The sequence below is a fragment of the Macaca nemestrina genome, chromosome 10 (genome assembly GCF_043159975.1).
Source record: "Macaca nemestrina isolate mMacNem1 chromosome 10, mMacNem.hap1, whole genome shotgun sequence".
In the NCBI taxonomy this organism is placed as follows: domain Eukaryota; kingdom Metazoa; phylum Chordata; class Mammalia; order Primates; family Cercopithecidae; genus Macaca; species Macaca nemestrina.
Window position 1 is genome coordinate 37,632,160 of NC_092134.1, and position 12,940 is coordinate 37,645,099.

The 12,940-nt window shown below is 41.0% G+C and overlaps 1 protein-coding gene across 2 annotated transcripts in view; it reads right to left on the reverse strand.

Annotated features, from left to right (window-relative positions):
* LOC105483675 (methionyl aminopeptidase 2) overlaps positions 1 to 12,940 on the reverse strand; it is a 41,659-nt gene that overhangs the window by 2,960 nt on the left and 25,759 nt on the right. For both annotated transcript variants that reach the window (XM_011744653.3, XM_011744652.2), the window contains exon 8: positions 7,941 to 8,037. In XM_011744653.3, the coding sequence (XP_011742955.1) occupies positions 7,941 to 8,037 (97 nt within the window). The remainder of the gene's footprint in view (positions 1 to 7,940; positions 8,038 to 12,940) is intronic.

Sequence of the window (12,940 nt, forward strand, 5' to 3'; positions counted from 1 at the left end):
AGATGACAGTATTACAGAACTTTATATCAACATTTCTAACATTCAAAAAGAAAATCTATGTGGCTGAGACACAATAATTAAGAAATAGAAATAAGAAAGAAGAAAGAAAATCTAAACATCCCACTGTCCTGAGAGCAATGAAAGAATAGACAAATTGTGGCATATTCACATGAGGGAATAACATTCAACAATAAAAACAAAAAGCTAGGAATACATTTAACAACTGGAATAAAACTTCTAGCTTTTTTATTCTAGTTGTTTTAAAACAACTGACAAAATAAGCAGAAAAAGGCACAATTACATACATACTGTACAATTCCACATATATATAATAGTTCAAAATTAGGCAATAAAACTAGTTTAGGGATGCATAATTAGGTAGTAAAGACAAAGAAAAGCAAATGCAAATCCTTTCATACTTACAGTGCTGATAAGCTAAATATATAAAATTCAGACATCATTACTACTTCTCTAAGACCTGGCGAACTGACCCCACAAGCCAAGATGGTGGCTCACTAGAGGCAGGCTGCTGTAATTGGAAAGCAATGTATTGGTTCTACGGTTTGAATGTGTCCCCCAAAGTTCATGTATTGGGAACTTCATCCCCATTGTGATGGTGTTGGGAGGTGGGACATAATGCGAGAAGTTTGGGCCATGGAGGCACCACTCTCATCAATGAATTCACGCCATTATCTCAGGAGTGGGTTCCTTGTAAAGGATGAGTTTGACCACTTCTTGCTCTCTCTCTCAAGCTTCTTATTGCCCTTCTGCCTAATGCCATGGGATGATGCAGCAAGAAGACCCTCACCAGATGCCAGTCCCTTAATCTTCCCAGCCTCCAACACTGTAAGAAATCAATTTCTGTTCTTTATAAATTACCTAGTCTCAGGTATTCTGCTGTAGCAGCAAAAAAAGGACTATGAAAATGAGACTGAGTGTCTTCTGGAATACTGGCAATATTCAATTTCTTGAGGAGTGAGGTTACGTAGCTTCTGCAATTGAGAAGTTGAGTATTTACGCTTTGTGCATTTTGTGTTAATATTTCAAATTTTATAAAAGGGCTAAAAACAGCCAGGTGCAGTGGCTCACGCCTGTAATCCCAACACTTTGGGAGGCCAAGGCAGGACGATCACTTGAGGTCAGGAGTTCAAGACCAGTCTGGCCAACATAGTGAAACCCCATCTCTACTACAAATATAAAACTTAGCTGGGCATGGTGACACACACCTCTAGTCCCAGCTATTTGGGAGGCTGAGGCAGGAGAGTCACCTGAACCCGGGAAGCAGAGGCTGCAGTGAAATGAGATCGCCCCACTGTACTCCAGTCTGGGCAACAGTCTCAAAAAAAGAAAAAAGAAAAAAGGTGGGGGGCCTTAAAAAATGTAGGTCTATAGCACTAGAATCCTCAGTATGAGCCACCCTTCTTCTAGAGCAGAATTAAGTAGTCTGAAGCCGTAAACAAGTATGCTACAAACTCAGTGGGGTAGCAAGAAAAATCAATTCGCTCTTCACAACAACCTTCTTATATAAATATGTCAAAGTTGTCAGACTCAAACAGAGCTAGGGAAAGCCATGAAGAGAAAGTTCTCATGCTTATACGCCTGATAATGAAAATGACTGAAAACCATAACCTTGCACAAAGCCCACTGCAACCTCACACAAAAAAATACTTCTGCAAGGACATCTGCCCAACAGCTGCCTGCCCAACCTCCAACTGGCGTCACTCTTCTTATTAATCTTTGGAGCCAAGGATAATTATTTCAAAACAATTATGTCATCCTCATTTTCATCTTTAAAAACCTCTGTCTTCCTTAACTCCCTGAATATGCACAAGTTTACTATGGCATTCCCACTGCAATGCTCTATTCCCAAACATCATTTTCTTTTAGGGAGCCTGTGTTTGTTATTCACGTTGACAAGTAACAAGCTTATTTTAAAATTCAAACTTTGCAAACTGACCCTTACAAGCCAATCAATTTTTTTTAAGAAAATTTTATTTTATTTTATTTTATTTTATGACGGAGTCTCGCTCTGTCACCCAGGCTGGAGTGCAATGGCCGGATCTCAGCTCACTGCAAGCTCTGCCTCCCGGGTTCACGCCATTCTCCTGCCTCAGCCTCCCAAGTAGCTGGGACTACAGGCGCCCGCCACTGCGCCTGGCTAGTTTTTTATATTTTTTAGTAGAGACAGGGTTTCACCATGTTAGCCAGGATAGTCTCAATCTCCTGACCTCGTGATCCACCTCATGATCCGTCTCGGCCTCCCAAAGTGCTGGGATTATAGGCTTGAGCCACCGCGCCCGGCGCCAATAAAATTTTTTAATAAAGTTTCTTAGCCATACCAACCTAATATGTTAGTTGCACAGAAGAATGAGGGTACAGGGGAATTCATTTACTTATGCAGGTTGTAACACAGGCTAACTCTGGGAACACTAATTTGTTCACAATCACTTTTTAATTCTATCACTTCCTGATCAGAGATTACGGTACTCCTTTGATGGCCCAGTTGTGCTATGTGGTTTTTTTTATTTGTTCCAGGAAGTTCAAGCTGGAGTCCATTTCTTCATCTCCCCAGTATCAGGATTTTTCCACATCCTCTCTACTTAAACTATTAAAAATGGATTGTTGCCTTAAACTAAGAACCCTGATCAGTACAATAACAGGGATCGAAAGAGGGGTACTGAAATAATGAAACCTAAAATGCTGCACTAGCTTAGTGGAAGAGGTAAAAGGGTAGATATTAAAAATCCCAATGTTGCAGGCTGGAATTATTATGCAGTGACTAAACATTAAGTCAAACTGTCACCTACCATACCTTGAAAGGCAGACCACATACCAAACAAGTTGTAGAATTAGGAGAAAATGAAAGGAAAAAGAGAGGACACTGGTATATGTTGGCTGGTGTTGGAATTTACAAAAGTTTCAGCGAATTCTCAAAAAAGAGAAAAAATTCTAGAGGTAGTCCCCCAAGCAGACTGCTACAGTTTGTATTCCAAGTTGACCTAAGAGTCACGAATTTGGAAATAATAGATTCTGTTCATTTGTAGCAGTGAACCTAGAAATCAGAAGGCCCATGTTCTAGTCCCATAAATTCCTCATTTAACTCGGCATTTACGCTGTTAATCTCAGCTTCCTTTGGGATAAGAATCTTGCTTCTGGGGAGCTCATAAAGTGTTAATAGAAGCAGCAAATCCTAAAACTGGTTCTAAGCTATTTAAAGAACTGGACAAAACATTTCCCAAAGAAAAGCACACTGGAAATGAGATATTCTAAATTCTAGCTTTTAAAAATCTTTTGCTCTCCTTATGGCTTTGGCTAGGATACCAAGAAAAGTATGTTTACCCTTACTAAGGAACATAGTAAATTTAAACCATGTCTTAATGTAAAAATAAATTGTAAAAATTTCACATAACAGTAAGTAAAGGCCAAAAGTAGAATATGTGAATCGGCTGGGTGCAGGGCTTCATGCCTGTAGTCCCAGACTTTGGGAGGCCAAGGGAGGCGGATCACCTAAGGTTGGGAGTTCAAGACCAGCCTGACCAACATGGAGAAACACCGTATCTACTAAAAATACAAAACAAAACAAAACAAATAGCTGGGCGTGGTGGTGCATGCCTGTAATTCTAGCTACTCGGGAGGCTGAGGCAGGAGAATTGCTTGAACCCGGGAGGCGGAGGTTGCAGTGAGCTGCGATCATTCGCCATTGCACTCCAGCCTGGGCAACAAGAGGAAAACTCCCTCTCAAAAAAAAAAAAAAAAAAAAAATACCACTCCCTCTCCAAAAAACAAAAAAAAAAAAGTATGAGAATCATGGAAGGATATCTAATGCTATGATTTTTATTCTCCTCCAATGTGCTTTCACACTGAGAGGAGCCAGTAGGGAAAGGCTGAGTATGTACAGAAAAGGAGTCATAAGGTGGTATCTCAAAGGAGGTGGGAGGATTAACACTGAAAAGAAGATCCTTAAAGCAGTGTTTGAGCTAACAATTTTTAAAAATTTTAAAAAAGAAAATATTGTATAGAAAAAAGAATATTTCTTCCTTAAAGAACAGAGATAAAAACATAAGAATAGGGAGAAGGTGGGCAAATCCTGGCATTTACCAATCCCGGCATTTGGCCACATTCTTTATGCAACGTTAGAGTGTTAGGCTTGTTTGGCTTTTTTTCTCATCAGGTAAGTAATTTCCTGAGATGCGAAGAGCAATTTGGAAGAGCCTGAATAAGCACTGTATTTGTGGCACTCATCCCAGAACTGGGGTGAGAAGGGGACAGAATGACAAATATCTGTTGCATACTTAATAAATTCCAGGCACTATCACATAATTTACATTCTCAAAATAAACTAGATACCATTAACACTATTATAGTCAAGAAACTTGGGCATTCAGGTTATAGATTTATCTAAGACTCCAACTAAAAACTGCCTGAACCCCAAAGTGTGTTTTCTTCATTAACCCACACCTCCTACCTAAGTGTGAGTAACATCAAGAGTATTCTGGGCCGGGCACGGTACCTCACACCTGTAATCCCAACACTTTAGGAGGCCAAGGTGGGCAGATCATGTGAGGTCAGAAGGTCGAGACCAGCCTGGCCAACATGATGAAGCCCTTTCTCCACTAAAAAAAAAAAATCCAGAAATTAGCCAGCATAGTGACACACGCCTGTAATCCCAACTACTCGGGAGGCTGAGCTTATAGTGATCCAAGACTGCACCACTGCTCTCCAGCCTGGGTGACAGAATGAGTAAGACACTGTCTCAATAAATAAATAAATAAATAAGTAAGTAAATATTCTGCTTTGCACTTGTGTTCACAGCATTAGAGATCTTAAAGAGAATATCTGAAAATCAAATATAAGGAAGTTAAAGATATAGATGAAAGAAGAATTAAAGCTGCTGACACAGGGTCTAGGCAGGAGGAAGAGAAATGAAACCATGAGGCCGGGCGCGGTGGCTCAAGCCTGTAATCCCAGCACTTTGGGAGGCCGAGACAGGTGGATCACGAGGTCAGGAGATCGAGACCATCCTGGCTAACACGGTGAAACCCCGTCTCTACTAAAAAATACAAAAAACTAGCCGGGCGAGGTGGCGGGCGCCTGTAGTCCCAGCTACTAGGGAGGCTGAGGCAGGAGAATGGCGGGAACCCGGGAGGCGGAGCTTGCAGTGAGCCGAGATCTGGTCACTGCGCTCCAGCCTGGGCGACAGAGCAAGACTCCGTCTCAAAAAAAAAAAAAAAAAAAAAAAAAAGGAAACCATGAAGAACAATGAAATGGAAAAATATCTTGATATCAAAAAACATATATAGGCTGGGCACAGTGACTCATGCCTGTAATCCCAGCACTGTGGGAAGCTGAGGTGGGCGGATCATGAGGTCAAGAGATTGAGACTATCCTGGCCAATACAGTGAAACCCCATCTCTACTAAAAATACAAAAATAAATTAGCTGGGTGTAGTGGTGCATGCCTGTAATCCCAGCTACCTGAGAGGCTGAGGCATAAGAATTGCTTGAACCTAGGAAGTGGAGGTTACAGTGAGCTGAGATCACACCACTGCACTCTAAACTGGGTGACAGAGTGAGATTCCGTCTCAAAAAAAAAAAAAAAAAAAAATATATATATATATAAAACGAAAAGAAATAAAGAAATAGAAGAAATAAATAAAAAAGTAAGGAAATGAAAGAGCTAGAAAAAAAAAAAACTAGCTATTGTTTAAGACTCTAAGACTGGGCTGGGAGCAGTGGTTTATGCCTGTAATCCTGGCATTCTGGGAGGTCAAGGCAGGCGGATCATTACTTGAACCTGGAGTTCAAGTCAAGACCAGCCTGGGCAACATGGTGAAACTCATCTCTATTTTTAAAAAAATACAAAAATTAGCCAGGTGTGATAGCGTATATCTGTAGTCCCAGCTACTCAGGAAGCTCAGAGGTGGAGTGCTTGAGCAAGGGGATTGAGCTGCAACCGTGCCACTGCACTCCGGTCTGGACAACAGAGGAAGACTCTTTTTTAAATTTTTTTCCCAGATGAAGTCTCACTCTGTCACCCAGACTGGAGTGCAACGGTGCAATCTCGACTCATTGCAACCTCCGCCTCCTGGGTTCAAGCAATTCTCCTGCCTCAGCCTCCCAAGTAGCTGAGATTACAGGTGTGTGCCATTACGCGTTTTTTTTTTTTTTTTTTAGTAGAGACAGGGTTTTACCATGTTGGCCAGGCTGGTCTCAAACTCCTGACTTAAGGTGACCCACCCACCTTGGCCTCCCAAAGTGCTAGGATTACAGGCATGAACCACCAGGTCTGGCAGACTCTCTCAAGAAGGGTTGGGCACGGTGGCTCATGCCTGTAATCCCAACACTTCAGGAGGCCAAGGCGGGTGGATCACCTGAGGTCTAGAGTTTGAGACCAGCCTAGCCAACATGACGAAACCCCGTCTCTACTAAAAATACAAAAAGCAGCCGACTGTGGTGGCACACATCTGTAATCCCAGCTACTCAGGAGGCTGAGGCAGGAGAATGGATTGAATGGCTTGAACCTGGGAGGCAGAGGTTGCAGTGAGCCAAGATCACGCCACTGCCCTCCAGCCTGGGTGACAGAGCAAGACTCCACCTCAAAAAAAAAAAAAAAAAAAATTAGCCAGGCATGGTGGCAGGCGCCTGTAATCTCAGCTAATGGGGAGGCTGAGGCAGAATCGCTTGAACCCAGGAGGCAAAGGTTGCAGTGAGCCGAGGTTGCACCATTGCACCCCAGCCTGAGCAACAGAGCAAGATTCTGTCTCAAAAAAAAAAAAAAAAAAAAGTATAAGTCTGGTAATAAATTTCAGTATTTAGACATAAAAGAGGACTGTTACGTTGGTGGTAACTGTCTATATAGAAGGCACAGTCAGGTTCCAGAAGAAGAATCACTTCTGCTCTTGGTAGAAACACATAATGGGCAATAGGAAATGCAAAGAATGCTGAACGGTGTGAATTTACTGAGTAAGGGGCAAGAAAACAACACGAGAGTCTCCACTCAGAGTCTACAAAGAGAGACAGAATTCTGTTAAAGGAAATATAGAAAATATTCTATAAAGAAGTTATTAGAACAGGGTCACAGACAAAAATGACCACAGATGAGGGAGGACGATGGTGGCTGGGGGATGATCAGACAGACCTGGGAGCTGGAGGAGGACTGGACTGACAGAGATTAACGTACAGCACCAGAAAGCACAGGGGACTCTGGGAGTATATACCTGAGGTAGTCACTGGTAAAGACTAGAAAGCAAAGGGACTTGGGAATTAAAGTGATACACAAGGAACTGGCCTCCAAATTCTGAATGTTGATTCCAAAAAACCACAGGCTAGGAGCAGTGGCTCACACCTGTTATCCCTGCACTTCGGGAGGCTGAGGCGGGAGGATCGCTTGAGCTCAGCAGTTCAAAATCAGACTGAGCAACACAGTTAGACTTCGTCTCTACAAAAAAATTAAAAATCAGCCAGGCACGGTGGCCCTACCCGGGAGGGCTAAAGTGAGAGGATCGCTGAAGCCTGGGAGGTTGAAACTACAGTGAGCCTTGGTTGTACCACTGCGCTATAGCCTGGATGACAGAGCAAGACCCTGTCTTTAAAAAACAAACAAAACAAAAAAAAACAACAAAAAAATCACAATGAGTCATCCTCAATGGCAAGAGACCTGGCTTCTCTCAGCCTTGATTTGACTAGTCACAGAAAACTGGCTGCGCTTTTTGGTTGCCCCAGGATATTTCCTTAGGTGTTTTCTTATCAGCTAACAGTGTGGCTTGGCAATAGTTTCCAGTTAGTTACAACAGTACTCCTACCATGCTCTAAGCAGGTCATTTCCCCTGTCTTCTTTCCTTGAATTCCCAAGACAGAAACATGAAGCAGCTGACTCAAAGAAAGCACTCGACAATAGTTTGTAAAATCAATTTCAAAATAAGATATATTAAAAGAATATACCTTGATATGTCTTCCCATCTATTTCAACTTCATAGGACTCCATAACTTCTTGGATGGCCTCACCAACATCACACAGACGAACATCAATTCCAGCACACTAAAAAAAGAGTAACGTATGCTTTATTATTCAAAGTGCAAAATTTTCATAGCAACTTAATTTTGTAACATTTAAAAATAAGGGACAATCAAAAACTGCTTTGTACATAGTAATTTCCTGTTTAAAATACTTTGCAGAGGATTATGGGAGGACAGTGAAGTATTAAGCACCAGGAATCTGCTTCCCTAAATAGGTAACAACTACACTGACAAAATCTGTCTAATGTAACTACTTGGGAACTTTGGAGTCTACTGAAGCCTTGCAACTTCCAGGGGAATAATGGGATGGTCAAGTGTGGTTAACTTCCATCCATTTCAGCTCTTAGCACAGTAGCAGCACTACTACACACCGTTCCATAAGCTCGTGGTTGGCTCATATTCCTGAAGCAACATGCACACAGCTTGGGGGTATGTGAGTGGGCAAAATAGTCTATGTCCTAAACATCAGGGATCTGTGCTTTGATACCTAGTTGCTGCTTCTGGTCACATAGGCCGAGATATAGAAGTGGCCACTGTTGTTGCATCTCCCTTCATAGTTGCAAACCTCGCCCTTACACACCCCTGTGACTGAAGTGACTTTCAGATTTAAATGGTGAGCACCCCTTTCCCCTCCACTCCCTCACACTCAGCATGGCCTCCAGCCCACACTCATTTTTATTTTTCTCCCCCTTCAGGGCCCAGATATTAAAGACTAGGTCATTCAAAAACAACTGCATGTACGAGAAAATTGTAAAAGTGAGCGCACATGCCCAGGGAAAGACCTGAGAAAAACCTGAAGTTTACACCTCAGGTGGATGCTTGGCAGAGACTGGCTACAAGAATCAAAAACAAAAAAACCAACACAAAAAATCTAAAAGAAATGCTGGGGAAGGGGGAATATCTGATTTTCAGAATTACCACATTACACTGAAATATGCAGTGTTCAACATAAAGTCACAAGGCATATAAGGAAATAAGAACACCCATCAAAGGAAAATAATAAATTGACAGAAACTATCCTTGAAAAAAAAACCTGATGGCAGATCTACTACTAGACAAAGCCTTCAAAACAACTCTTCTAAAGATGCTTAAAAAATTAAAGGAAGACACTGAGAGAGCCAAAAAAAAAAAAATGTATGAACAAAATGAAAATATCAAAAAAGAATAGAAAACCTAAAAGAAAAAAAAAAATTCTAGAGCTGAAAAGTACAGTAACTGAAATGAAAAATTCACAAGAATTCAAAAGTATTTGAGCAGGCAAAAAAAAAAAAAAAAAAGAACCAGCAAACCTGAAGATAAGGACAAGGGAAATCACCAAGTCTAAGAATAAAAAAGATTAAAGTGAACAGAACCTCAGGGACCTGCATATCAAGTAGACCGATATATGCATTATGGAAATTTTCAGAAGGAGAAAGGCAAACAATATTTGAAAAAGTAATGGCTGGAAACTCCCCAAATTTGATGAAATACAAGAATATAACATCCAAGAAGTTCAAAGAACTCCAAAAAAGATGAACTCAAAGAAACCCACACACACACACACACAAAAACATGATAATCAAACTTGCTAAAGGACAGAGGGAAACCTGAAAGCAACAAGAAAGAAGTGATTCACTATATAGGAGGGATGCTCACTTAGACTTCAAGCACATTTCACACTAGAAACTTTGGAGGCTAGAAGGCAGCAGTGCAACACATTCAAAGTGCTAACTAAAAGAAAAAAGCTGTCACCCATGAATCCTATCTGGGAAAACTGTCCTTCAAAAGTGAGAAAGAAATCAGGCTAGGCGTAGTGGCTCATGTTTGTAATCCCAGCACGTCGGAAGGCCAAGGTGGGAGGATCACTTGAACCCAGGAGTTCAAGACCAGCCTGGCCAACAAAGTGAGACCCCATCTCTACAAAAAAGTTTTAAAAATTAGCAAGGTATTGTGGCACATGCCAGCTACTTGGGGAACCGAGGTGGAAGGATTTCCTGAGCCCAGGAGGTCGAGGCTGCAGTGAGCCATGATCATACCACTGCACTCTAGCCTGGGCAACAGAGCAAGACCCTATTTCAATTTGAAAAAAAAAATATTATCAAAAAAAAGTGAGGGGGAAATTATGATTCCCAGATAAAAGCTGATGGAGTTAATTACTACTAGACTGGGCCTGCAAGAAGTGCTCAAGAAATGCCCTGCAAAGGATACTACATAGTAACTTGAAGCCATATGAATTTTTAAAGTCTCAATGAAGTAAAATAAATAGTCAATTGTAACAACTAATATTATTCTAAGAGTAGTCTGCAAACACTGTTTTCCGCATGACTTAAGGAACTAATACATTTTTTAAAAAAATTTTTTTTTTTTTGAGACGGAGTCTCGCTCTGTTGCCAAGCTAGAGTGCAGTGGCGCAATCTTGGCTCACTGCAACCTCTGTCTCCTGGGTTCAAGTCATTCTCCTGCCTCAGCCTCCTGAGTAGCTGGGACTACAGGCACGCCACCATGCCCAGCTAATTTTTGCACTTTCAGTAGAGACAGGGTTTCACCATGTTGGCCAGAATGGTCTCGATCTCTTGACCTTGTGATCCGCCTGCCTCAGCCTCCCAAAGTTCTGGGATTACAGGTGTGAGCCACCATGCCCAGCCAAAATTATTTTTATTCTAAAAGCTAGTATTATTATAACTTTGGTTTACAATTCCATATTCTATTTTCTATATAACTCAAGAGACTAATTCATTTAGAAGAATTATTAGGCCGGACACAGTGGCTCATGCCTGTAATCTCAACACTTTGGAAAGACAAACTGGCAGGATGGCTTGTGACCAGGAGTTCCAGACCAGCCTGGGCAATATAACAACACCCTGTATCTAAAAAAATTTTAAATGTTATTTTATTTTTACAATTAGCTGGGTGTAGTGGTACACGCCTGTGGTCCCAGCTACTTGGGAGCTGAGGCAGGAGGTCTGCTTGAGCCCAGAAGGCCAAGGCTGCAGTGAACTGTGTTCATACCACTGTACTCCAGCCTGGGTAACAAGGGAGACCTGTCTCAAAAAAAAAATCCTGACAAAGGAAAACCTTGAACCTGATGGCTTCCACTGGTTAATTCTAACATTTAAAGAACTAATACCACTCCTCAAACTTTTCTAAAAACCTGAAGAGAATACTTTCTAAGTCATTACATGAAACCAGCATTACTCTGATACCAAAGCCAGGCAAAGACACTATAAGAAAATTGCAGGCCAATATTCTTATGAACGCTGATGCAAAATCCTTAATAAAATATTAGCAAACCAAATTTAATTGCATATTAAAAGGAACACACACCATGACTTAGTGGGATTTATTCCTGAAATTCAAAGATGGTTCAACATAAGAAAAACAGATCTAATACACACATTAACAGAGTGAAGAAAAATAACCATGACTGCCTGAATTGATGCAGAAAAAGCATGACAAAATTCAACACCCTTTCACGATGCAAGGCTCAACGAATTAAGAACAGAAGTAAACCACCTCAACATAATAAAAGCCATCTATGAAAAACCTACAGCTAACATCATACTCAATGGTCAAAGATGGAAAGCTTTCCTCTAAGATCACAAACAAGGCAAGGAAGGCTATCCACTTTTGCCGTTTTTACTCAACATAGGTCAGAACAATCAGGCAAGAAAAATTAAAAGTCATCTAAATTGGGATGGAAGTAAAACTATCTCTGTTCACAGATTATATGATCTTACCTGTGGAAAACCCTAAAGATTCCACACAAAAGAAGTATCAGAATAAATTAATTCAACCAAGTACAGGATACAAAGTCAAAACATAAAAATCATTTGCATTTCTACATACTAACAATGAACAATCTGAAAAGGAAATTACAAAAATAATTGCATTAACAATAGCTCAAAAAAAAAAAAAACTTAGGAATTAACCCCAAGAAGGTGAAACACATTGAAACACATGTACAATGAAAACTATAAAACGTTGCTGAAATAAAGACATAAATGGAAACACATCTGATAAGGTTTGACTCTGTGTCCCCAACCAAATCTCATCTCAAATTGTAATCCCCACATGCTGAGAGAGGGAGGTGACAGGATCATGGGGGTGGTTCCCCCATGTTGTTCTCATGATAGGAAGTTCTCATGAGACCTGATAGTTTTATAAGCGTCTGGCATTTCCCCTGCTTGTAGTTCTCTCTCCTGCTGCCATGTGAAGAAGGTCCTTGCTTTCCCTTTGCCTTCTGCCATGATTCTAAGTTTCCTGAGGCCTCCTCAGTCAGGTGGAACTGTGGATAATTAAACTTCTTTCCTTTATGAATTACCCAGTCTCAGGTATTTCTTTATAGCAGTGTGAAAATGGATTAACATAACATCTCAGGTCTATGAATTAGAAAACTTAATATCGTTAAAATGTCAATACCATCTGAAGCCATCTACACATTCAACACAATCCCTATCAAAATCCATTTGGTGGTTTTTGCAGGAAAAAAAAAATGCTAAATTTATATGGAATCCCAAGACATCCTAGATAGCCAAACAATTTTGAAAAAGAACAAAGATGGAGAATTTACACTTCTCAATTTCAAGACTTACAACAAAGCTACAGTAATCAAAACAGTGCGGACGTCAGGTGCCAATAGTTCATGCCTGTAATCCCAGCACTCTGGGAGGCTGAGGCAGGAGGACTGCTTGAGGCCAGGAGTTCAAGACCAACCTGAGCTTGTCTCTATAAAAAACAAATAAAATTGATGGGTATGGTGGCACGAGCCTGTAGTCCCAACTACTTATGAGGATGAAGTAGGAGAACTGCTTAAACCCAGGAGGTACAGGATGCAGCAAGCCAACATCACGCCACTGTGCTCCAGCTTGGGTAACAAAGCAAGACCCTGTCTCAAAACCAAAACCAAACCAAACCAAAAAAACCCAGTGTGGTACTGGCATAAAGAC